Source organism: Grampus griseus (genome assembly GCF_964374135.1).
Source record: "Grampus griseus genome assembly, chromosome: 6".
Lineage (NCBI taxonomy): Eukaryota > Metazoa > Chordata > Mammalia > Artiodactyla > Delphinidae > Grampus > Grampus griseus.
The window spans coordinates 6,972,655-6,998,246 of NC_139000.1; the positions used below are offsets into that span (position 1 = coordinate 6,972,655).

At 48.3% G+C, this 25,592-nt stretch overlaps 1 protein-coding gene across 1 annotated transcript in view; it reads right to left on the minus strand.

The window, feature by feature from the left end:
• Window positions 1-1,569: 1,569 nt before the first annotated feature.
• NUP188 (nucleoporin 188) overlaps window positions 1,570-25,592 on the minus strand; it is a 45,002-nt gene continuing 20,979 nt past the window's right edge. Inside the window, exons 12-44 of the mRNA XM_082656610.1 lie at window positions 24,929-25,018; window positions 22,514-22,579; window positions 21,411-21,530; window positions 20,717-20,843; window positions 19,101-19,253; window positions 18,774-18,900; window positions 18,479-18,566; window positions 18,308-18,384; window positions 17,495-17,609; window positions 16,219-16,339; window positions 16,034-16,100; window positions 15,248-15,376; window positions 14,801-14,940; window positions 13,556-13,662; window positions 12,325-12,531; window positions 12,036-12,205; window positions 11,454-11,523; window positions 10,980-11,047; window positions 10,354-10,549; window positions 8,057-8,134; window positions 7,655-7,740; window positions 7,267-7,412; window positions 6,869-7,050; window positions 5,388-5,588; window positions 5,146-5,238; window positions 4,625-4,783; window positions 4,139-4,276; window positions 3,421-3,495; window positions 3,109-3,333; window positions 2,851-2,982; window positions 2,558-2,631; window positions 2,295-2,424; window positions 1,570-2,156 (exon numbers count right to left, since the gene is read on the minus strand). Of these exons, the coding sequence (XP_082512736.1) occupies window positions 1,980-2,156; window positions 2,295-2,424; window positions 2,558-2,631; window positions 2,851-2,982; window positions 3,109-3,333; window positions 3,421-3,495; window positions 4,139-4,276; window positions 4,625-4,783; window positions 5,146-5,238; window positions 5,388-5,588; window positions 6,869-7,050; window positions 7,267-7,412; window positions 7,655-7,740; window positions 8,057-8,134; window positions 10,354-10,549; window positions 10,980-11,047; window positions 11,454-11,523; window positions 12,036-12,205; window positions 12,325-12,531; window positions 13,556-13,662; window positions 14,801-14,940; window positions 15,248-15,376; window positions 16,034-16,100; window positions 16,219-16,339; window positions 17,495-17,609; window positions 18,308-18,384; window positions 18,479-18,566; window positions 18,774-18,900; window positions 19,101-19,253; window positions 20,717-20,843; window positions 21,411-21,530; window positions 22,514-22,579; window positions 24,929-25,018 (4,134 nt within the window). The 3' untranslated portion in view covers window positions 1,570-1,979. The remainder of the gene's footprint in view (window positions 2,157-2,294; window positions 2,425-2,557; window positions 2,632-2,850; window positions 2,983-3,108; window positions 3,334-3,420; window positions 3,496-4,138; window positions 4,277-4,624; window positions 4,784-5,145; window positions 5,239-5,387; window positions 5,589-6,868; window positions 7,051-7,266; window positions 7,413-7,654; window positions 7,741-8,056; window positions 8,135-10,353; window positions 10,550-10,979; window positions 11,048-11,453; window positions 11,524-12,035; window positions 12,206-12,324; window positions 12,532-13,555; window positions 13,663-14,800; window positions 14,941-15,247; window positions 15,377-16,033; window positions 16,101-16,218; window positions 16,340-17,494; window positions 17,610-18,307; window positions 18,385-18,478; window positions 18,567-18,773; window positions 18,901-19,100; window positions 19,254-20,716; window positions 20,844-21,410; window positions 21,531-22,513; window positions 22,580-24,928; window positions 25,019-25,592) is intronic.

Below are 25,592 nucleotides of genomic sequence, written 5' to 3' on the forward strand. Positions count from 1 at the left end.
AGCTGCGAGGGGCCCCAGAAGCTGAATGATCCCGGCCCCTCCCCCAGCCCTGCTTCTGGAGATTCCCCCCCCACGCCCCTGCCTGCATCTCTGAGCGTCCCAGCCCTCCCGGCTCCTGCTAAGGAGGGAGGGCCTGGCTGCAGCAGCTGCACTCAGCGCCTAGGCCCGTGGGGGTCAGTGCAGAAGGCCTGAGAAAGCCCTGGGGCGCACCCTGGGGGAGGGAGCTCCTGCCTTTTAGTTGCCAAAAGCAGCAAAGGGGGAAAGGCAGGCAGGTGTGTGGAGGCCTGAGGACCGGATTCGTCCCCTCTGGATGAGCTGGAGCAGAGGGGAGCCTGGGCCATGGAGCGGCATCTCCCCGGTGCTACCCTTCCCCTCATACAGCTCAAGCCAAGTATGGTGGCTGCAGCCTGCACCTCTCCACACTCACTTTTTAACTGATCTTTTTACTCTGCCTGTCTGCTTGCTCTCTAGCCAGTGACAAATAATAAACCATCCTTCATGTGCATGTTGCCTGGGCTCCGGTCGGGTCGCGGGCCTCACAGGTGGGAAAGGGGAGACTTCACATCTGCACCACCCCTCCCAGAAGCACTAGGGCAGAGGGAGGGAGAGCTCTTAGGGCAAAGCCAGTACCTCCCTTCCTCCCACGCTGCCTGTGCTGCTCAGGAGGGAGTGCTGTTCTCCTACTGCAGCTGCATAATTACGTTTTTTTTGGGGGGGGGGGCGGGGGGGGTTGTTTGGGCCACGCCGTGCAGCTTGCAGGATCTTAGTTCCCCAGCCAGGGGTTGAACCCAGGCCCCCTGCAGTGGAAGCGCAGGGTCCTAACCACTGGACCACCAGGGAAGTCCCAGGAAGCTGCATAATAGATGTTTTATTCCTAAGAAAGACTTGCCTAAAATCGGGTAGAGGGGACTGTAAAATTTGCACGATAGTTTAAGCTCGAGTAATTGCCGGCTGACGGTGCTTCCCAGGGGCCCGGCACTGAGCCAAGCACGTTCACGTGTATTCTCGTGTCGTCCTCGCAGATGAGGGAAGAAGAGATCAGAAAGTCACCTCCGCAACGTTCCATAACTGGCAAGTGGCCACGCAGGGACTCTAGCCCAGGTCAGTCTGGTTCCAGAAACTTCAAGTGGTAGCTCTGGGCTACAAGCCAGTTTTAGATTAAGGCCTGTAGCCGGGCCCAGAACTCTGCGATTAGGTCCCAAGGAGGCTAGAGGCTGGAGGCTGGTAGGCCCCACTGGCGGGCCTTCTGAAGGGAGGGGGAGGCACAGAGCTATAAACAGGAGCAGAGCTTCAAGGAAGGCTCTAGCCGGTGGTGAGCTCAGCCAGCTGTAAGTGGAAGTGCGTGGTAGGGGTCGGGGGGGCGGAATCTGAGCGCCCACCCAGCACCCCCAACACCAAGACGTGAACGGAGGAATGTTCGTTAGGTCAGTGGTGGCTATCTCGCTTTCCCCAAACCTCCACTCCACTCTGGGCCCTCGGCCGAGGGAGGCGGTTCGATGCTCTGAGAGCTGGCTAGTCCTTGGGCTTTGAAGGTACACCCCACACGGTTGTGTATAAACAGTATTTTAATATTTGTATAAATAGACCACAATATTACCCAAAACTGCAAGAACAGAGCGTGGAAAACAGATTCTCAAACCCGTGCGTACAGCCTCTCCTGGTTGCACGTGACACTGGCTCCCCCATCTCTCCCCGGGGCCAGGGTCAAGTGCTGTGGGGAATGCTTGAAGGAAAGGAATACACCTCTTGGGGGCATTCTGAACATGAGACTGTGAGCGCAGCAGACTCGTGGCTCCCCGCTGTTGACCTCTTGATCTATTACAAAAATAATGCTGGGGGCTGGGGGCTGGAGTCGTGGCTACTCTGGGGAGGGTGACAGGAGCTGCTCTCAGCCCCAGACAGGCCCCTCAGGCCAGCAGCACCCCTACTGCCCAGGGCTCCCATGCAGGCTGGTGGAGAGTGGCGGCGGGCCCGAGGCCCTATCTTTGCACGTGCCGGACAAAGGCCTGCACTAGCTGGATCAGAGGCTCCTGACTCTCAGGGCTGACCTTGGAGAGAGAGGTGGACTTGCCCTGAGGTGAGGGAAGGATGCCAGCAGCAGGGGAGCTGGGGGCTCCCCGGCGGAAGCAGCGTGAGAGGCTGGAGAGCAGAGTGCTCTGCAAGAGAAAAAGCACCTGATGAGGCCCCGCGTCCCCCACCCTCAGGACTGGCCACAGGAAGTGGGGGACTGGGACCTCCTGGGGCCCCTCCCCAGTGGCCCTGCCCCACCAGGCAGGGCCCCCTACCCATCCTACCAACTCTGAGCTGAGCTCCTGCTTCATCCGCTGCTTGTCCCGGGGGTGCACAGCCGGGTCCCTAAGGTAACGCATTGCCTGGGAGATGAGCAGGTAGAAGCAGTTCTCCATGGTAAACATCAGGAGGGACCTGGAGGAGGGCAGGTTGGGCGCTGCTGCAGGGAGGGCCAAGCTGGCAGTGTGCGGTGGGCCACTGCGCCAAGAGAAGAGCCAGCCCAAGACTGCCCCAGCCCCAAACCAATCCCGGAAGGAGGCTTTCTTACTTCAGTGTTCTGCTCCCTTCTGCTTGTGTGCTGAGCCCCACTGCCTGTGTGAGAGGTTCCTTTTTCTTGTCCAGCTGGAGAAAAAGAAATGGGGGTTAAAAAAATAAGGTAACAGTAACAGCTCCAACTCATTGAGAGCTTCCATTTTGCAGGGCCTACATTAAGCTATTTCATCAGTTATTCATTTAAGTCTCACGCTGATTCTTACAGGTCGGCTCTATCACACTCACTTGATGAAGGGAAGGCTAGATAAACGTGCCCACGGGAAGACTTGGGTTGAGGGGCCAACTTACCTCACCAAGCATGTTTAGGGCCACATTCACTGTGGCCAGAAGGGTCCCAAAAGAGGGGGCCACTTCGGAGTCAAAGGTGGGAGTGGTGAAGCTCAGGGCAAACAGGAAGTCGTATTCAGCAAGGTCCAGGGACTGCAAGGCAAGGCAAGACGAGAGCGATGTAGGGCCCCAGAGGGCCCAGGCAGCTCTTGGTGCAGAGCAGGGCACAGCAGAGCCTTCACGGCTCCGCTGGAGGCGGGTGGCACAGGTGGCTGGTACCTGATCCAGCAGGATCTGGCACACGTCGGGGGTGAAGTGGCGCAGGGCCGCCAGGGTCCTGCTGAGGATCTTGAGGAGCCCGTACTGGACGGTGTGCAAGGCCCGCTGCTCTGAGGCCTCTGTGTCAGGAGTGGGCTGCTTGGAGGAGGAGCAGGAGGGGGCAGCTGTGGGTGGCCGCTGAGCTCGGGGGGCGACAGCCGAGGGGATGCCCTCCCCGTTTTTGTTCTGGGGAGGAGACAAGAGATGGCTGGAGCCCACGGAAGCCAGGGGTGAGGCGGTCCAGGCAGCAGCCGCGGACAAGGGCTCAGTTACCTGCAGGTAGTGCTGCAGCATCTTGCGGCTGTGCAGGAGGGAGGTACAGGCCTGGCACAGGTAGCCCAGGTTTACCTGCAGCAAACCCAGGGGAGGGGTGAGGGGGAGCCTCGAGGCAGCAGCCCAACCAACTAGACCGACCATGCAGGTCTCTATGGTAACAACGTACTTCTCCGGCCCCCTGAGCCCCTCCCTACATTCTCTAGCTCAAAATCTCACGCCACCAAGCACGCTCGACTGCAAACTGTGGGTCAACAGATGCCTGGACGGTTTCCCTGGGACCCAGCTAGATGCCAAGCACAGTATGAGGTCCTAAGTAAATAAGTAAGATGGGGATAATTTTCCCATCTTACAGAAGAAGAAAAAGGCTTAGAGAGAGGTGAAGTAACTTCGCCAAGCTCACACAACCAGCAAATGACAGGCCTGTCTGACTCCAGAGCCTGTGTTCTTTCCCTGCCCCCCTCTTCGGCTGGCTCCCAAGTCCTGTTCTAAGGGATGCGAACCAAGGTCGATCCCACAGAGCCCAGCTTCTCAACCTATGAGGCTGCCCTGTCCTGTGGAGGGAAAATTCGGCTCCAGAGGGGAGCAGTGTGAAACCAAACCCTGTGATACCTAAAGAAAAAGCCCACATTCCAGGAACAGGCCTGCGATTCACTGCCTGCCCCATCCCCTCCGAGCATTTCCCCAGACCCTTCAAGAAGCAGGTCTGAGGCCCCACCTGGACGTCCCGCATAAGCTGAGGCAGGTGGAAGTGCCACTCCTTCCTGAAGCTGGAGAGCTGCAAGAGGAAGCCCACGGTGTGGTCCGCCTCCTCCAGGCACGCCAGACTCTGCACCGTCCTCACCGCATTGAGGCACTGGGAGGGGGGACACGGGGAAGGATGGGGTGACTCAGGGACCTACCACGCCTGCTCCCGCCCTCCCGCAGGGAGGAGAGGTCCTGGGTCCACATACGCTGAGGGGGCAGCATTAACAGGGGGCTGGACGAAGCGGTTTCTGACTAAGAGGTTTCTGTCTGAGCGGATCCCAGACCATTCCCCTCCCTCAGCAGGGCAGCCACACTGCTCGGCCTGTCAGCCAACAGTCCTCACGGCATCTCAGAAGCGGGAGCACTGGCACCGCTCAACTGCCAAGCCTCAGACCCGAACAGTCCAGACGCCCCTGAACCCCAAGCCCCGACCCCAAGGATCCCAGCGGCCCCTCACCTGTAAGGCCCGCTCCTGGTGAACCCCCACGAAGTCCAGGGCCTCGGTCAGGAAGTTGTAGCGCAGGGTTTTGAGGAGCCGCTCCATCAGGGACATGGACAGGCGGTAGACACCCGGCCAAGAGGGGGCGTCCAGCGACTTCCGAGAGGTGCCGGGCGTCTGAGACACAAACAACAGACAGGATCACGACAGCGCCGAGGAACCCAGCTGACAGGTAGAGCGGGGCCTCCTTGCAGCCCAGCAGCTGAGGCAGCCTGGCTGGTCGGAATAGAAAAGCTCCTGGAATGGACAGCAGCAGGGCCAGACGGGGTCCGAAGGCAGCAGTTACAGGAATCTAGGTTCTAGACCCGCGTCCAGCACTAACTAACTGTGTGAGCTTCTCTTGCTAGAGGTCAGTCTGGGGGCAGGGAGGATTCTGCACCATCAGTGCATTAACTAGGCCACTAAAGAGAGCAACTTCTGGGGCAAGTGAAAGCACCAAGGGGGGCTGGGGGAGGCAGTGGCAGGCCACTGGCACTCACCTGCACTGTCCCATTGGTGCTGAGCTGGTACACACTCAGGAGGGGCAAACAAATGCTCTGGGTGATGCCGGCTCCAGCCACTGCTGTGGCCCCCTGGGAGGGAAAGATGCAGAATGAGATGGAAGCTGTCACTGCAGCCGCCCCACCCAAGGGCAGGTGGAGGTCTTGGGCTGGGAGACTCACAGGCAGCATCAGAACCCACCCAGCATAAGCAAAGAGGCTCCCGCGGGCTTGCCTCCTACCTGCTGGGTGCGAGCCAGGGTAAGGAGCAGGTGCAGCGCGGCCTCAGTGAAATGCAGGTTCTGCTTCATGCGAAGGCTCACCTCCAAGGTGGTGAAGAGGGTCGGCAGGAGGGGGAGCCTGCGGGTCACCTGCAGCCACGAGTCGCCATCCTCGTCCACCTCACACAGCTCCTTGGCCAGATGCAGGCCCAGGACACACACCTGCTGGGGCCCAGGGGCAAAGATGGGTGAAAGGGAAGGAGGCAGTGCAGGGGGAGGAGGAGGGGAGGAAGAGGACGGACTGCCCCCAGTCACCCCCGCTCCGAGTGAGCCGGCTGAGACAGGACTCCAGCGCCCTCCCCACCACCCGAAACTGCCATCAAGCCGTGTCAGCGCTCCTCCCCATCCCCCCGCCCGAGCCCGCGGCTGCGTGGAGTCAACGTGGCCTCCCCTCTAGCTGCACTATTGCAGTCACCTACTAAATGGGCCTTCATTCTCTCTGGATCCTCTCTACTCCATTCTTCATCCCAGTGGCTTTTCACACTTACTGTTGACCACGAGCCACCCAAAGTAATAATACGGTTTATACTGCACTCCAGTATAGGCATACTTACATGTTTTCATTAAACCTACCCTTATCTCCTGCAAAGCACAGATATTTTCGTTTATGTTTTATTCAACTTCGTTTAAAAAATGCTGGTTGTGGGGCTTCCCTGGTGGCGCAGTGGTTCAGAGTCCGCCTGCTGATGCAGGGGACATGGGTTCATGCCCCGGTCCGGGAAGATCCCACATGCCGCAGAGCGGCTGGGCCCGTGAGCCATGGCCACTGAGACCGCGCGTCCGGAGCCTGTGCTCCGCAACGGGAGAGGGCACAGCAGCGAGAGGCCCGCGTACCGCAAAAAAAAAAAAAAATGCTGGTTGTAACCAAATGAGCTCAGGACCCATTTATAGGTCCTGACCCACAGTTTGAAAAAGTGTTCCATACTACATCCAGCACACTTTCTAAAGTACAAATCTCATGTTTCCTCTCCCTTGCTTAAAATCCTTAAACCGTTTCCTATTTCACTTAGGAGCCAGACCAAAGACCCTGACAAGGCTGCTGGTCATCCAGCCCCCAGCTCTCCAGGCCTCACTTCATCTTGGCTCACACCAGATGACTGTTACCCACAGCTCAGTACACGCTGTCCTTGCTGCCTGAAGCTCCCCTGCTCCCGTGGCCTGCACGGCTCTCTACCAGTTCTTTAAGTCACTGCTGAAAGGGCACTTTCTTTCTGAGTCCCTAGATGATGTGAGAACTCCATGCTGCACATTCTCCCTGTTTCACCCCTGCAGGACTTTCCACAATGGAATTCTGACACATCTCTGCACAGTCTGATTTATTAACTTTCCCCATCAGGCTGTGACTGTCTTGGTCACTAATCAGCCCCAGGGCCTGGCACAGACGAGGCAGCAGTTCATATCTGTGGATGCGTGTGGGAAGGACAGACAGGGTGCCCCCTCACCCCATCCCGCTGGTCCTTGTGCCGGGGCCGGGAGCAGTCGTCAGTTTCCATGCTGTCCTTGTCCTCTGTGGCACTGCCTGATGCCAGACTGTGGCGCGTCTGGTCGAAGAGTGCAATCACCTCTTCTTGGAGGGTCTCACAGACGTTCAGCACCAGCTGGGAGTACTGGGGGATGTCGCTCACTGCAAAGCAAACGGGAGGGGATGCTGTCATGCTCACCAAGGCATCTGTCCCATGGGAGGGGAGGAGAAAAAGAGTTTTCCTGAAGATAAGAGTTCCGAGACCAAAAACTAAGCCTCACAGGAGAAACATCTGGCTCTGAAGTGGAGGAAGCCCTGTCCAGGCTGGCTGGCACAGGGGCCAGGAGACCGCTCCACCGGCTCCTCTCTGCCCCTCACCTCTCATCTCCTTCATCTGCAGCACCGTGATGAATGCTGAGAACACCTTGGCCTTGGTCTTCTCCATGAGTTGCTGGTCTGCCTGCAGCACTCCCTCCAGGATCTCTGTCAAGGGTCTGAGGATTTCATCCACAGAACCTAACTCACTAGAAGCAACGTGGAGAGGAGAGGGCGGGGAGAACACACCTCAGAGAAAGGCCACACACTGCCCTGCTCCCCCTCAGGATGCCTGTGGAGCAGTGAGCCTCACATCAGGTGTCTGCCTGAGTCCCGTTCCCCACGAGGGGAGCCCAGCCCATTTCACACCCACTTCCTCCCCTTCGGGAAGGGTAAGGCAAGCATCACTAAAGAGGATGGGACAGGCCGCCCCTCCTGTCACAGGGCTCACCTCTTCCACTGCCGGAGAAGAATAAGCAGCAGAGTGCACATCATGGAGCCCAGGCGGAGGCAGTTCACGGAGGCGGGGACTAGGAGCTGAGGGGAGACGGCACACAGTTAACGTCAGGCTTCCTGTGAGCTGACGAGGCGGGAAGATGTGAGCTCCGTCCGCAGGCACCTTCGGCCTCAGGCCTTTCTTTCCCAGCAGCAAGCTCACAGGGGTGGGTCACGGGGAAGAGGCCAGGGGTTGGCACGGCAGCAGCAGGCCTCTGCCTCCCACTGCAGCCTCGGGCCTCCCAGGCCGCTTGAGCCCTTTGACCTGACCACTCTTGCGGCTGCAGGCTGCGAGCAGCTATTTGACCTCGGAGACCTTCTCCCTGGGAGGAATGGGAAATCTCCCAGACACACTTACTAACGCCTTGGTCCCATCGAGCACGTCAAGAAAGAGCTGGCGACGCACTGCAGAGTCGGTCAGGTGCATTATCTCCGCCTGCAAAGGAACAGGAAAAAAACGTCTGGAAAATTTCCCAGACTCTAAAAGCCAAGAAAGGTGGGGTCCTCACCGACTGCCTGTTTAAAATGGGGCTTGAGGGCCCTGCTGTTTCTTTGTCCACCTTAGTCATGGTCAGAACCAAGCCCAGGTTCACCTCCTCCCCCTGATGACATCCTTCCTCTGCTCAGACCCTTCAAGGCTTCCCAGTGGAACCCATCTAGAAACACAAACTCCTCTACAAGGCCTGGGAGCCCCTTAGGATCTGGTCCACCTGATTTTGGTATCATCCCCGTCGTGCTCACTCGACTCCAGCCCTACAGGCCTCCTTCCTCCTCCGTGAACACACCAAGCTCTTCCCACTTCTGGACCCTTGCATCTGTGACTCTGACTGCCTAGAGCACCCTCTGGAAGGTTCCTCACACACTCAGGCCTCAGTGTGGACAGCACCTCCTCAGAGAGGGCCTCCCGACCACTCCTATCCTCCTTTAGCAGTCGCTACCATAGCATCTTCTTTTATATATAGATATTTAAAATTTTATTTATTTATTTTTGTCTGTGTTGGGTCTTCGTTGTTGCATACGGGCTTTTTTCTCTAGTTGTGGTGAGCGGGGCTACTCTTCTTTGCGGTGTGCAGGCTTCTCATTGAGGTGGCTTCTCTTTTTTTTTTTTTTTTTTTTTTTTTGCAGTACGCGGGCCTCTCACTGCTGTGGCCTCTCCCGCCGCAGAGCACAGCCTCCAGACGCGCAGGCCCAGCGGCCATGGCCCACGGGCCCAGCCGCTCCGCGGCACGTGGGATCCTCCTGGACCGGGGCACAAACCCGTGTCCCCTGCATCGGCAGGCGGACTCCCAACCACTGTGCCACCAGGGAAGCCCGAGGTGGCTTCTCTTGATGCGGAGCACGGGCTCTAGGTGCACGGGCTTCAGTAGTTGTGGCTCGTGGGCTCTAGAGCGCAGTCTCGGTAGTTGTGGCGCACGGGCTTAGTTGCTCCGCAGCATGTGGGAGCTTCCCGGACTGGGGCTCAAACCTGTGTCCCCTGCATTGGCAGGCGGATTCTTAACCACTGCGCCACCACGGAAGCCCTACCACAGCGTCTTTCAAGTGAACTACCACAATCCCAAACTATATTTCTTTGTAAATTTGTTCACAATTTGCCTCTCTCATGGATCAAAGACTGTATTTGCCTTATTCACTGCTGCATCCCGGCGCCTGGCACACAGTAAGCATTCCATTACTATCCATTAAATGAATGAATGATCAATATCCTGGACTAAACCAGATAGGTTTCCTAGGGGAAAAGAGGATGGTGAGATTTTCAGAGCTGCAATTCAAGAACTGCTGCCCAGGTAGGACCTAAAAGGCAGGTGACACACAAATTACTGCCTGGGGAATCAATCATTCCCCCAAGATGGTTGAGCCTTTTAGTGTGTCTACAGTCTCAGGGGTCCAAAACCACTCTGCCACAGCCAAGCTCCAAGGCTGTGGGCAGTCTGGCACTAAGGAACAAGTCATGGAAGATGTAAGAGTGTGCCTGGAACAAAGGGCATCTATTAAGCTGAAGTTAGTAATGAAATCAAGATAGTAATCTGGATTCCCTAAGGCAAAATAGGTCAATATCAAGTCCTTACTCCACAGCATGGCATTGTCAAAGAGCACGCGCCAAGGAAAAATGCAAATTCTTCCCAAACGTTAACTCTCTCTCTAAAAACCAATGCTCTGTAGACACACGTTGCAGAGACAATGGCCTCTGTTCTTTTTCTAAGAAGCCCAGGAAATGCCGTTTCTAGAACCAAGGAAAACCAACTGTTCCCTAGAGAGGGTGCTGCTGCAGCCGTTGTAGCTACCTGCTGACTAGTCAACAAATATGTACTTAGCGTCCACAGGGCACACAGCATGAGAAGGCCAACTATCCACGTGCACAAGAGGTGGATGAATGAAGGGAGCCCCTGGACCTATCCAGGGCTGCAAAGGTGGCTATAGGAGGGTTTCATGAATGTCTGAAGGGATTTAAAATGACTTCTCTGCACTTTCTTTAAGGGTCTCTTGTTTGCTCCAAAGCCCTCAAACACCCCATATTTGGCACAGAACCTGTTACATTTTAGCTCTCAGAGAAAAATCCTGATTCATTCTTTATCCCAAGGGGCTGTATCTGCTAGGCATCCCAGCATATCGTTGCTAGGATACCAAAGTGAAAACCACACCCCAGGAGGTTCTTACGTGACTGGTGGCGATGATGAGAAACATCCTCCAGGCGGAGACCAGCATCTGATACTCTACCAGGGAGGTGCAGCTGCTGCCCTCTGTGTCAGCCGTGTGACCTGCCAAGGACTTGACATACCCTGACCAGTAGGCAAAGCGTTTCTCGCTGGAAAATTTCTCGAGTGTATCTTTTAAAGACTGGTCTAATGAGCCCCTATGGTGCCGAGAAAAACAAAACCTACAGTTAGGTTTTAAAAGCAGATGGGAATGTGATGGGCACAGACCGTTGCTGAGGCAGAGAAAACCACCTCACATGGGCTTAAAAGCAGACAGCTCCCAATCAGCTCTGATGTGTGGGGCTCACACTTCTTGCTCAGCATAACGGATTAGGCTGAGGCCTTTTCTAGGATTCCTCCTCCATAAAATCCCAAGCACATGGAGTTTGCTTCACAATAACTCTTTCTGACAATCATAAATGCCATCAATGGACTGGCCAGGGACACAGACCAGTGGCCCTCCATAAATGGCTCCAAACCAGCTCTCTCCTCTGCCTTGGCTCATACAGCCGTGCCCTCAGCCGTAGACTACCATGGTCCCCCCGCCACAAACCTCTAATTAAAATCTCAAAAGGGGAAAGGACTCACTTAACTACATAGTATATCTCCAAGCAAATTATCTTCATGATTAGGGCACAGGTTTCCAGGATGCTGGGCTGTGGAGGGGGAGAGCAGAGAATCATGAGAACCTCTCCCCTGGTGCCCCGCCCTCCCACAAGGAAACAGAGCAGGGACCCGACACTAGAAAACGAGAAAGCACATTCCCTGTCGAATGTGAGTGGGCATCTAACTAGCAAGAGCAGAAGCATCAGGTCCACAGTGTCTCCAAGTGAGCAGAGACCACAGAGCCAGCAACACAGAGCAGGGCATGCCGCTCTCCTTCCCAGTGCAAGACAGCAAAGGAAGAGGAGGCAAGCACTTCTGTGAGAGAGAAGTTTCTAGTGAAGAAAACATTCTGGTTGTTTAATTAGGGGAGGAGTCACTTTCCACAGCTCAGTCTCACAGCCCAGCCTTGACTCCCAGGGACTTTCAGTCACTGTCCCTCCCTCCACCACTGCTCACCTCGGATGTTTCTGAGGGAGGAGAAAGGGTTCCAAATAGTGGACTGGTTAAATTCTCCCAGAACTTGGGTCTAAAAAGAAAATACGTGTTGGCAATCACATGTTCTCTTACCCGGTCCCTTCTCCTCTCTCCACCTCCCCTTGGTGGTTACTTCCCCACATTTTATCGCTCCCACAACCCTAACATCTGCTGCCTGGGCCGCTTGCTCCTACATAAACATCAAGGGTTCCATGGACAAAACAGGCTCCAAGAGCAGAGCGTGCTCCATTCAGTCCAATGGCTTGAGTGAGCCACTCTCATCTGAATCTACCGTTTCTCACGAACAATGGTTTTGGGGGGTTGGCAGAAGGCAGAAATGCAAAAGGTGGAAACTCTAAGGTAAACACATCAGAGTAAAGGTTACACCTGCTGGTGGCAGCTTTAAAAAGAGAATAAACTCCCACACACCGACCCAAGCACTAAGCACTTTTATGCATGTGCCCAGGGACCTGTCACAACAAATCTCTCAGAATGACTGTTACCCCATCTTACAGACAAGGACATGAGCTCTGGAGGTTAAGTAACTCCTGGAGACAGACTCACTTGGTTCTGAGGACCAGCATGGCACTGTCCCGACGGTCCTGCCAAAGGGCATGCAGAAAGGCAATGGCTGCACGGTGCAGCAGCGGTGGGCACCAGTAGCGATCCTGCTGCTGGGAATCAATCAGCTCCAGCACCACATGGAGACAGCTCCACACCCCAAGGCTGAATTCCTGCAAGAGGGGCAGGTGAGAGTTCAGCCCCACAGCTTCTGCCATCAACTGGACCCGCAGAGTCCAGCACCCACCTCCCAGGGAGCCATCTCCCAGCTTCATCCCAGGTGCAGGCTCACCTTGGAGCCATCACTGCCATCCTTCACCTCCAGATTCAGAAACAGTTCAATGAGGCCTGGCTGCGTCTCTACGGCAACTGTGAGGAATTCCAGAATCATGACTTTGATGCGCATGTCCTCAATCTTGCTCTGCAGTCGGGTCAGGAAGGCATCGCGGATGGCAGCCGCATCGTTGCCCAGGCAGGCATATACTGACATTGGGGCCACCTGGTGGAGACCGGGACACACAGGCTTAGAGCTCTACCTCCAGAGAAACCTCAACAGACTCCTGAAGAAAGGTGCTGAACAACTCTCGGAAAATGCCAGAAAGGGAAACATTCAGATGGATAGCTCTGGGTCAAAAGAGACATCATTCCAAACTACAGCAAAAGATGCCCAACGATTCCCAGAAGAAATAATAATCAACATAAAAAGATGCATAACCTCTCTCATGGTTAAATAAATGCAAAGTTAAAAAAAAGATATTGATTTGTCTATTAGATTAGCAAAGATTAAAAAACTGATGAAGCCACTGTGGCAAGGATACAAGACTTGGGTTTTAGGAGCATAAACTGTTACAATCCTTTCTGGAGGATAATTTCAAAATTTCTAATAAAAATTAAAATGCCCATTGATATCTAATTTTTAGGAACTGTAAACAAAAGTTTACAGAGTTCTATGGATAAGAATGTTCACTACAGCACTGTTTAACACTAAGACAGAAAACAGTCCAAATAAATTAGGAGGCATCCATTCTATGGCATGCCATGCAAGCATTAGAAAATGAAGTAGCTCCAAATGTGCCCACACGGCAAGACTGCAGGATATCGTGTTAAGTGAAGAAAGCTGGACACAAAACAGTATGTATCGTGGAATTCTGCTTTTGGAAAGAACAAAAGCTCACACCAAACATCCCTTAATATATAAGCACAGATAAAAAAAAATCTGGAGAAATGAGTACCAACCTGCTCATAGGAATTCTTGGAATGAGGAGATCATAGGGTACCTTAACTTTCTATGTTACATTTATCTGTAACATTTAAATAAACATTTTTAAATGAATTTGTATGTCTTTTATAAACGGGGGAAAAAAACACCTCTCATAAAACACAATTTGCGTGCGTGTGTGTGTGTCTTTATGGCTACATCACTTTAAAAGTCCAAGTTAGCTACTTCTCTTGGGAGAAAGCAAGAGTGGTCTCAAGCACAAAGTCAGTTTTCTGGGGCTTTGACTTGTTAGGTGGGATCCTACCGTGGCCAGACGTTTCAGTAGCTGGATGGCAAGACGTGGCAAAGCAGGGTCATGTTTGTGGTAGATGTATTTGGCAAGAACAGCAATAAGGTTGTTCCCATGGGCACCTGAAGAAGTACAGGAAACAGTTTAGACACCAAAGCATGCCTGATTCAAGCTCTTAAGAGAGCCTTCTGTTCAAAAAGGCTCATATATGTGAGGGAATTTACTCTCAAGTACTTGGAGGGCCAGAGCAAATCTAGGTGGCTGTATCATCCTCTTTTTTCAGTAGCCAAGGGGACAGGCAGGATTGGGGGTAAACAGCTCAATCCAATTCATTAAGAGCAGAAAAAGAGGGACTTCCCTGGCGGCGCAGTGGTTAAGAATCCGCCTGCCAATGCAGGGTACACGCGTTCAAGCCCTGGTCCAGGAAGATCCCACATGCTGCGGAGCAACTAAGCCTGTGTGTCACAACTACTGAGCCTGCTCTCTAGAGCCTGTGAGCCACAACTACTGACGCCCACGTGCCTAGAGCCCACGCTCCGCAACAAGAGAAGCCACCTCAGTGAGAAGCCCGCGCACTGCACAAAGACCGAACGCAGCCAAAAATAAAAAAAAAATAGATTAAATAAATTTAAAAAAAAAGAGCAGAAAAGATACATTTTTAAGAAAACAGCATGTTAACAAATAGGTTAGGAAAACCTAACCACATTAAAGCATCACATTAAAGCATGACACTGAAATGCTGAAAGTCCCAAAATGATACAGCTCGAAAAAGGTCAGAGACATTACCCAAACGCCTACTTGAAAACGAGGAAACTGGGTCCCAAAGAGATTAAATGAGTAGTTTAAGGTCAAAGAGTAATAACAGTCAATACTAAACAGGTACCAGGTTTTACAAGTAGTAATTTAATCTTCATTATAATCTCATAAGGTAGATACTGCTATTATCCCCACTTCATAGACGAGAAATCTGAAGTAGAGTTGTTTAATTACGTGCCCAAGGCCAAAGCTGGTTGAAGTCAGAATTTGAACCTGGACAGTCTAACTTTGAACATGTGTTCTTTACTAGTATTCTGTCATCAATAGGAGGAAGAGATGAAGTATGATACAGTCTTCTTATTTCTAAGTCCAGGATGGGAACTGGTGATCACTCCCAAATTTCCTCAAAGAGTTCCATCAGAAAATATTGTTGACCTCTAAAAACACAGCCTGAAGTATGTACTTATGGGCAGAAATGCTGCTGAGTGGAAGAAAATTACATACCATGTTGTGTGAGAGCCTGTTCCAGGGGGGACACCACATTAGAAGGAGGTTTCAGCCGAATAACATTGTTGGTGACGGAGAATGCCAGTTTCACCGTCTTGATCAGCAGCTGGCCCTGCCCCTGGCCCTCTGCCCCATCACTAGGGTGCCAAATGGAAACCAAAGTTGATTCAGACAATATGACTTCATTCGCAATACATGTGCTCTCATGAATTAGATTCCAACAATAATCCCAGAGTTCAACAGCTTCTTTTAGAGGCCCCAGTCCAAACTAGGAGAGAGGAGGAGCAATCAACTCCCTTTGCTATGTGCCAGTCTACAGAGCAGCCACTAGGTTATACAAAGGCTATGCCCTAGGAAGAACAAGGTTGTCTTTCTAATGCTAAAGTTCTTACAACATGCAGGCACAATAAAGATAAATGGGGGAAGGTGGCAAGGGAGGCCCACCTGCGGGGCTGAGCAGCCATCACCATGTCGATAGTGTCCACGCCAATGCCCATGATATTGATCACAGTCTGTCCTGCTTCCGTATAGGCCAGGCTGCAGATGCAGAGAGACTGCAGACTGGGGGTATGACTGGAAGACAGACATGTTCTGAGTTACCGGGGAGCTGCCAAATTTACTACTGGAAGGAAAGGGTATTGTCCAAACCTAAACAATTGGACATTAGTGATACAGATCAGCTCTCGCTGCCAGAGGAAGCCACTCTGATTCCTTTCCTTAAATAGACCCTGAGAAACAATCTAAATGTCCATCAATTAATGGATATGCTTACTGAAATGAATCATTATTAATCCATACAATGGAATGCATGGAACCATTAACACAAGACAGATCTATATGCAGTGGCACAGAAATAAAAGGTACAGAGTTAGTACAAGCAGAGGAAAAAACCTAGAAGATACACATTAACTTGTTAATAGTCCTGTTTCCCTATGAACATGCATAATTTTTGTAAAGGTCATAAAAAAGGTCTGTGTGTGTGTGTGTGTGTGTACAATTTCACTGGGAACAACCTTGTTCCCATTTCATTGGCTCTTCTCTCTTCATAGGGAGAAAGGAGAAACAGCCTGGTGGAAAGCAAGTCAGAACCCAGGAGCACTGAGCTCTGGGCCTAACCAAGTTGAGTACTCTGGAAGAATGAGCTAGCTTTGCACAGCAGAAGCCTGTGTCTTCCCTTGCGGACTGGCAGCATCTGAGAGTACCGAGCTCTAGCAATCACCCGCCTCCTACCTGCTGTGCAGGTCTGTCTCATGACACAGGTTCAGTATTGCATGAATCAGCTCCAGGATCAGGCAACCTGGACTCCAGAAAAGACAGAGGAATGACGCGGCCTTGTGTGATGAACCTTATCCCAAGAGAGAAAAATCCAGGGAACCAGCAATTCCTCCCATCTTCCCTGCCCACGCTTTCCTTACCAATCTGTTCTCTCACTCCGTGGGAGTTGTACCGCCACTTGTGGTAACTCGGCAGCATCTCCTTCAGCACAAACATGACACAGGGCACCAGCCCTTGGCTCTGGGTACTACCAAGCTGCCCCTACAAGAAACCATGCTGTGAAGGTTTATGCCACTTAAAGGTAAGTCATTTTGTCACTAGAGATTTAACTCCAAAACCATAGGTCCAAATAGGTCCAAAGGAAATCTGGGCAAACCTTGGCCATCAGTGGAAAAAAAAAAAAAGAAACATCAGAATACTCTAGTTCAACTGAATCCAAGTTGTAGGTTTCTCTAGAACAGAGAAAGGGACTAAAAAGACAATTTGACAATGTCACAAAAGGCACCTACAAGAAAGAGAGGGATGAAGGCTAAATCTGAGCAGAAGAGAGGTCTATCTTAAACACAGAGGATATAGGACTGTTGATGATGGAGAATGCCAGTTTCACTGCCGTGATCACCAACCACCCCCAACCTCTACCCCATCACTCGGATATCAGAAAGGAGATCTGACGGTCCAAATTCTTTGTCCTAATATTACTTGTTACCATCAGCTTCCTTATCTTAAAAATGGGGCTTCTTTATATAAACATCAATATCTATATCCCTACCTCTACATAGGATTGTTTCTATCTTTTTAAGCACTCACTGATTGACTGACTCCTGCAGGCAGGAAGTGTGCTGAGTATTTTGCATGTGTGGCCCTCGCAACAACTCCATGAGGCAGAGATATTTATCATCCCAGTTTAGAGAGGTTCTAAGAAATTCAATACTTGCCCAAGGTCATGCAGCTAGTAAGTGGTCAACCTGAAAAGTAAACCTAATTCTGACTCCAAAATCTATGCTACACAAGTATTTTTCAAAGAGAGCTGTGACCCATTAGTGGATTGTGAGATAACTTACTAGAAAACATCTGAGTGCATCTTGCATAATAAAAGTAGTGTTGCACTGTGAAACTCTGCTTTAGAAGTAAACATACAATGTGTATCCTGGGATATGATGTAATGTGTACATATTACCCTGGGCTCTGTCAAAATAGCTTGAGAGTTGCTGCATTATACCATACAGCCTCTGAGTATTAAATAAGTTAACACAGATAAAGCATCTACTACAGAATCTGGCACACAATAAATACTCAATACACAGAAAACTGTCATCACCATAACCTCAGGACAACTGGTCTAGCTGCAAACAAAATGACTACAGTAGCTGGGGGCAGGGAAACTATTTCAGATGCTTCTATCTGATTAGATTTTACCTTGACAAGAGTGGTGATCAAGCGCAGAAAGGCAACAGTGACTCCATACTCGCCCTGGGGCTGTTCACTATTCATCAAGAGGTTTCCATACCCTCCAGCATTCATCCCCTCAGCACTGGGAAAAGACAGAGAGGCAGAGGGAAAAAAAGGTTTCAAAAAATTATAATCACAGAGCATTCTTCTTATTATTTAGATGGCTTGGGCATAAAACAGGAAAGCTCTGCAAAGGAATTAATCAAATCTAGGCTATTTAATACCCAGGGTAAGCATTAAAGACTTTATTGATATACAACCTCAAAAGTGAAAAATCAAATAAACATGAGGAAAACATCCTCGTCTTGTAAGCAAAAGAAAGCAAGGAGAGAATGTTCAGGTAGTAAGATGGAGCCTGTGTATTAATAACTGGTCTACCAGGCAAGCTCGAGTGGCCATGAATCAAGGAAAAGTACAGAGTGACTATGGCTTAAAAAGGGGAAGTTGAGCCTCTGGATCCAGAAACCTCTGGACTCTCTAGACTGGAAAGTTAACTCCCACGTACCTAAAGTGAATGAGAAATACCTTTCTCTCTCTGTCTCTCTCTCTCAGGCTTTGAAGACTGTGAACCATCAGTGCTGGCCTAAGAGGAAAGCAGCCTCTGTGCCCCAAGTCCCATCACCTCTTTTGCCTTGCCCCCACTCATTTCCGGTGAGAGGGCTGAACAGACAAGGAGCAAACGGGCAGAGAAGCATCTTTAAAACTAACGAAGCTAGCTTAGATCTGAAATGTATATGGTACGCCCAGGGAATATACTCTAATCCCTAAGACCTGGCTCACCTAATCATCTGACTCATGTTGGAGACCTGGTGGGCCACGAAAGGTAAAAAGCCTGTGTGACGAAGATCAGTCCAGACCTGAGAAGGGAAAAGAAGAGTCAAATGTCCATGTGTCTTCAGGTATACACCAAGCGTGACGTTTTTCGGCTGTTAGGAAGACTTGGTGTCTCACCTTTGCTGGGTTCCGGGCAGCCAGAACGGTCAAGCAATTGACACAAGAAGCAATGACATCCACAGGCCGGGAGATCACGGTTGTTAACCTGGTTGGAGAACAGTGCACTGTACTCAGTACAATGAATAATACGACTTGTTGCATCCCAAGTATTTTCCAGTTCTCTTCCCAAATCCCTCCTGGCAGCAGGGATGTGAAAACAGGAAAGCCCTCGGCTGGGGATAGATACCACACCGGGGCTGTCCACAGTGGAACATGTGCAGACTTTAGCCCAGCGGAGTTACCAGATACTGACCGCTGCAGCAGCATGTAGATGCGGGACGTGATGGGCAGGAGACAGTCTGCTATCGACAGGTCTGTACTGATGACCTTATGGACCAGATCAATGATGGGTCTGACCCGCTGGCAGTGCTGAATCACATCTGAGGGGGAAGGAAGCTTGTGATCTCAATGAAAACAATTCCTTTAAGATCACTGAGCAGTCTCTGAGACCCAGATGAACAAATTATGCTAATCACAATCTGGAAGGTTCTGAATCTTATCTTGAAATTCTCTATCTTCCAAATCCTCTAAGCATGTCCATTTTTCTTCCCACAGAGATGTCTCCCAAAGCTGACCTCACCTGCAGTGGAAACAACATGAAGCAGCATTTCAATCTCACAGGTGAAGAGGGTCCAGCTGCTATAAGAGTATTCCCAGCGTACCAGGTAGGCCCTATCGTCCAACATTACTTGGCCCACAGTGCCTTGAGGTATGCGAAGGTTGGTCTGACCCCCTAAGGAAGGGAGAGAGAGAAATTAGTCTAATAGGAAGAGGTGACTCCTATAACAGACAGCAATATTTAATCACTCAGAGATGCATAGTTTCTCTTCCTAGTATCCAACACTGCTACAGCTTTTTCCATTAAAAAGAAAAAGAAAAACAAAACCCCTCTCTTGTCATTGGGGAAGTGACTCTTTCCATGTGTCTGAAAAACAGCTGAGTGCAGAGTGGTTCTCCACTCAAATGATGACTATAGGAAGACCACCTTATGGGACAGTAGGTGCCTGGGTGACTGGGTAAGTCAGTAATGATGCCGAGATTAGGACAGTAAAGCTGTTACTCTTATACACTGCCAGTAGGAAAGGAAATTGCTACAACATTTTTCTACAACTTAATTTGACATTACCATTCAAAACTATTTATTATTGTTTTTAAATTGTGGTAAAAAATATATAAAATATACCATCTTAACCATTTTTAAGTGTTCAGTCCACTGGCATTAAGTACATTCACATGGTTATGCAACCATCACTACCATCCACCCAAAGAACCGTTTTCATCTTGCAAGACTGAAATTCTATACCCATTAACCAATAATTCTCCATTACCCCATCCCTCAGCCCCTGTGACCACCATTCTCCTTTTGTCTCTGTAAATCTGACTACTCTAAGTACCTCATATGAGTAGAACAGTGTTTGTTCTTTTGGGACTGTCTTATTTCATTTAGCATCGTGCCGTCAAGGTTCACCCTTGTTATAGCATGTGTCAGAATTCCTGTTCTCTTTCAGGCTGAATAATATTCCACATTTTGGCTCTTAGGAAGACTTGATGTCTCACCTATATATACCACATTTTTTAAAATCCGTTTCATCTGTCAGTGGACATGCATTTAAAAATTTTATTGTATATACCCTTTTACCCACAATCCCACTTTGGGGATTCTATATACTAAAAATAAAAGCACTAGTATATAAAGGTATATGTCCCCAAAGCAGCATTGTTTATAGTTGCAAAAACCTGACACAGCCTAAATGTCCTCTGGAAGGGAAAAGATAAAAAATTATGGGACATCAAGAATAATTACATAGTTACTAAAAAGAATGAGTCAGATCCACATATAATAAAATCAGTTTGCAGAATGAATTTTGAAAGAACACAGAATGTGCAAAAGGACACACACCAAACTCTTAACGTTAATCATCTGATGGAGACAGGTCTAAAGAGAGATTAGCTTTTTAAAATGTATCTCTGCATTGTTTCCCTTGTTATAATGAACATGCATTATTTTTGAAGTAAAACAATCTAAAGATGGAAAAAAGTGAGAAACTAACTAATAATTTATTAGCAAATCAACAAGCACAGTGGAGAGGAGAAGGACCTGCTATAAAGGCATGCAAGTGAAGCATTAAAACAGCAGTAAGGTCCACACAGAGGCCATGGAAAAGAGACAGCTGAACCAGGGTCTGCCTATCTTACCAAGAGGGTAAAGGAGTTTGGGTGTTTGCCTCCGCCAGAGAGTTCCGTCTTCATGGGAGATCACATCATGGGGCTTGTGCTTATAAAGTTCATTGTAGAAAGACATCTTATCCAAGAAACTATACACCTGCCAACACACAGAAAAAAAAACTCAGCCACACATTTACCAGGGGGACATTTAAGGGGTCTTTCCCATCTGCTTTTCTGCTCTTTCAGCCAGACTGTGTGGTCAGCCAGACTGTGCTGACTCTCAAACTTCTTACAAACCCATCCCTGTGACTCTTCTTAGACTTGCCTCTGCACTCCTTGTCAAATCCTTATTATTCTTTAACACCCAAGTCAAGGCCCCCCTCACTCCACACAGAGTTGCCTCTCCTGAACAGTATGGTCTTTACCACTCAGATGACATTAGTTACATACCACCTGGCTTTATTACTTATTTCTTAGACCCCTTACTCTCTTCCATCTAGATACTAAGGGACTTCACATTTTGTCTCACTCCCAAAATATCTACAATAGGTACTTAATAAAAAGATTTAAATTTAATTTTATAGAACTGATGCACTATCTTTGACATTTTTCATTCAACCTCAGACTAATTCTTGCCATGGCAATGAAATTTCAATGTGGAAAGCAAAAAGGATTCCTAAAAAACATCTCCTACTCTATTTAGGCATCTAACTGAATAACGTACCTTCTTGGCAGTAGACTTCCCTGATACGAGGGCTTGTAGCAATTGCAGGAGTGGGGAGAGGAGATGGGGAAACATTCCACATACACTGTCCAGAATGATCCCAAGACCAGAGGTTGGCTCCTATGATGGAAGGGTAGAAGTCACCGACCTTCACATTATCCACGGATTAACACATCTCTGAACTGCCCAGCAATCATAAGGAAGAGTAAAATTAATCCTTTCCTTTAGGCAGACATCATTCCTCTCTAATAATTTAAGACTTCCACGTTTCCACTGAAAAAGGCTATCAACAACTGATTGAGTCAGGACCTGAGGAGAGACTACTGCTGCCTCCAGTGACCTCTGCCGTCCTCTCCATAGGAAAACACCATTCACCTGTGCATGACCTGTTTCCACTAATGTGAAAAGCACCCACAACATGTCAGCAGATAGCACCAAACACACGAGCAACACATCCTCAACCTGAATATTGCTTCCCACCGGATTCTCCCTGGAACACTGATTCTGTAAGACTGGATAGCATCTCAGGAAAAAGAGAATAAGATATAAAGGCAAATCAGTCAGGCCACAGTTTAAGGGAAAACAGATTTATTCATTAGCTGGACCTTGAGGCTTGAGGCCGTCAATGGTAAGACTAAGTACTGGTGAGAAACTGTTCTCTCCAAAGCCATATTCTTACTCTAAACCTGTTACAATATTCTGAAATCTCTTAAGACACAATTACAATTGCCCAGTGGTACGTTCAGGAGTTAATAGCACTACTGGTGCCTGAGTCTCTCAGTGTAAAAAAAGACTTGATGGGTAGGAGAGAGAACACACTGGTTAATAATGTGGACTAGGGACTCAAGTCAGACAGAACTAGATCTTGACCCTGACTGTGTAGCTGTGCCTAGCTTGGGCAAGTCACTTCACATCTCCGAGCATCACATTTCCTCCACGCAAAATGGTGATGATAATACTACTACCCAATCCATAGATGTTTGTATAGATTATATGAGAAAACAGACTTAAAAGCTTAGTATAAGACCTATCGCAAAGTAAGTGTTTAATAAATTCTTCTGCTACAGAGAATACCGTAGCATGGCTCCCTCTGACATACTTACTGTTCCCCAGAACAGTTCTGGAAGAGAAGGGTCTGCCAGGACTTCACATGCTGTGTCGATTACATCCTGTTGGGGAGGGAAAAAGAAAATGCTTATTTTCCCTAGTTGAACCAGTCCATCTTTTTTTAACTGTTAAAATAAAAACATGAATAATACCTTCATATAGTATGTCAGAAAGAATTCTGGGATTAAAAAGTAAGAGATGGGGCTTCCCTGGTGGCGCAGTGGTTGAGAGTCAGGCTGCCGATGCAGGGGACACGGGTTCGTGCCCCGGTCCGGGAGGATCCCACATGCCGCAGAGCGGCTGGGCCCGTGAGCCATGGCCACTAAGCCTGCGCGTCTGGAGCCTGTGCTCCGCAACGAGAGAGGCCGCAGCGGTGAGAGGCCCGTGTACCGCATAAAAAAAAAAAAAAGTAAGGGATGTAATCTTAATCTGTTGTATGATGTTAGGCAAATTAACCTTTCTGAACTTCAAATTCTAAAATGGTGAAACTATTATCTGCTTCACAGTGTTGTCATAGGATTAAATGAGATAATGTACGAGAAAATGAACTGTAAAGTTTAAAACGCCATGTAAATGTGAGGTACTACTAGATTCAGCTAAACTATGCTCCTAGAGGTCAAGAATAACGCCTTTTTAAATTTTTCATCCCCAGCACCTGGCACAGAGTTTGGCACACACTGGGAATCTAGTGAAGGCTTATGAAATGATTTATTGAAAAAATTCCAAGTACTAGGACACCTGTAACCCCAAAATGTTAACACCAATCCTCCAGGCATATAGTAGGGTCCAAATGTGACCAGAATTTTGGCAAAGGACACAAAGCTTGTTCTATGCTCCTAGAGCTTTGGAAATTGAGTCTTTCAATTAACACCAATTTCTTTTCTCTCCAACGATAAGAAATATTCATTTTCATCAACTTAATCAATTTCTTCAATTTCCAAAATAAGTCACTCATCGTAAATGAATAAAATGACTTAGTTATAAAGAACTCCTCAAATATCATTTCCCACTGAAAGGAACCAGGGCTCCTTGGAGAAATGGCAGATTCCAAGTCTGGGGCAAGAATCTTCTAAGATAATCCTGCAAGATTTTGTCATATCAGAAAGGAACAGAGCTATCAAAATGTGTAAGAGAAATGTCAAACAGATTCAGAAGCTAATCTGAAAAAGCTCTTACTGGCCAAAGATGGGGCAACCTGAGCCTAAGAATACTAACTGCAGAAAAACAACAGACAAAAAAAAAATGAGAAAAGAATAATGACTGCAATGAATTAAAACACAGCTAATATGTTTAAATCCATGAGTTCACAATGCCATGTAAAAAATAAACCTCAGTAGCCAACTTGGGATGCTACTAAGGATGCTAGGGAAAAGTGGTAAATATAGGAAAAGAAGCATGTATAGTACTCTATACCAGAGTATCAAATAGTTAACAAGAGAGAATTTCTTTTTTTTAATTGAGAAATAATTGAAAGATAACATTATATTAGTTTTAGGTGCACAAGATAATGATTTGATATTTGTATATATGGTGAAACAAATTTCTTTTCTATAGCAATGTTCCAACCAGTAAACAAAAGAGGAGAGATAGAGTCAGAATAGTGCCATTTCGTAACGCCTAAGGAACTAATGGATCTAGACAATGATGTGTCTTGTGATTACCATAGTGGACAGCACAACTATAGACTAAAAGAAATTTGACAGACTTATCAACCAATAATGTACATATCTTATTTATTTAGATCCTGACACAAACTTATGATAAACTTATGACATTTATAATTAGAAATTTGAACCCTGCCTTGATTATTTGAAGATTTTTTTTTTAGATATAATGGTTGTGAAATTTTACTAAAATATTCATATTTACTAAATGATGTCTGGGATTTGCTTCAAAATAACCAAGGAGGAAAGGGGCAGAAATGAATAAGATCAGCTGTGCATTGATAATGTGGAAGCTGGTGATGGGATCATTAGACAATTTTTGTCTCCTTTGGAATAACTGAAATATTTCATTTTAAAAAAATATTGCACAAGAATATTAATTAGCATCCACAGCTGTTTGGGACAGGTGCACTACAGAGTAAAAAAAATAGGTTACAAAACAGTATATACATTGTGATTCCATTTCTAGAGAATTATTGTATTTTTATATTTGGAAGGGAACACATCAAAATGTTAACATATGTTATCCTGCAAGGTGGGATTATAGTTTTTTCTTTTTATCAGCACTTTCTAATTTTTTAATCATTAATATGCATCATTTTTATAATATGATAAGTGGAAAACAACAATAAACAAATCATACTTGAAGTAAATGGGTCTGTGTTATATCAGCTTCAAAGAGGTATCTTAGGAAGATGATTGCAAAGTGGGGCAGTGTAGACAGTCTCATGAAAGCCAGACACTGACCTGCTGATTGCCCAGTGTGTGCAGCTCCAGCGAGGTCAGAACAAAAGAAAGGAGTCCATAGACACACATGCACGCGGTGCTAGTGGTACACTGTAATGACAAAGGAGTCAGTGGGTAATTCTGAGTAACACCACTCTTTTCTAGACTCAGCACAATCCCATCACATTAATATAGTCTCTGTAAACAAATGGGAAGAGAACCTGAGGCTTCACAATTCCTAATTTAGTCCCAAGATCAGGAAGACAAAGGGAGAAAAGAGAAAGCAGGAACCATAAATATTACAACATAGTCAAGAATAACATCAAAAAGGAACCATTTTCAAATTGATCAAAGTTTTTGTGGGGAAGAAAACCACCTCCAGCCTACGAAAAGGATAGAGTCTCTATGTGCTGGTATGAATGATGCAGCTGCCTGAACTGTCACCGAGATAAATCAACCAGTGCCAACAAGTTGGCTGAGGTTTCCTTTAGCATGTCAAAACAAGCTGATTAAACTGTGTCACTCAAATTAAGTCCCAACACACAAGACTCAAGAGAATTTCTAATTCATCCTGTACAGTTGAATGAATAAGCTCCCCAAAAAGATTTCTCCAGTCATTATGACCAAAGCTATCTTCTAAGAGATACTAAGTGGCACAGCATAACATACTGGCAAAGAGTCAGAC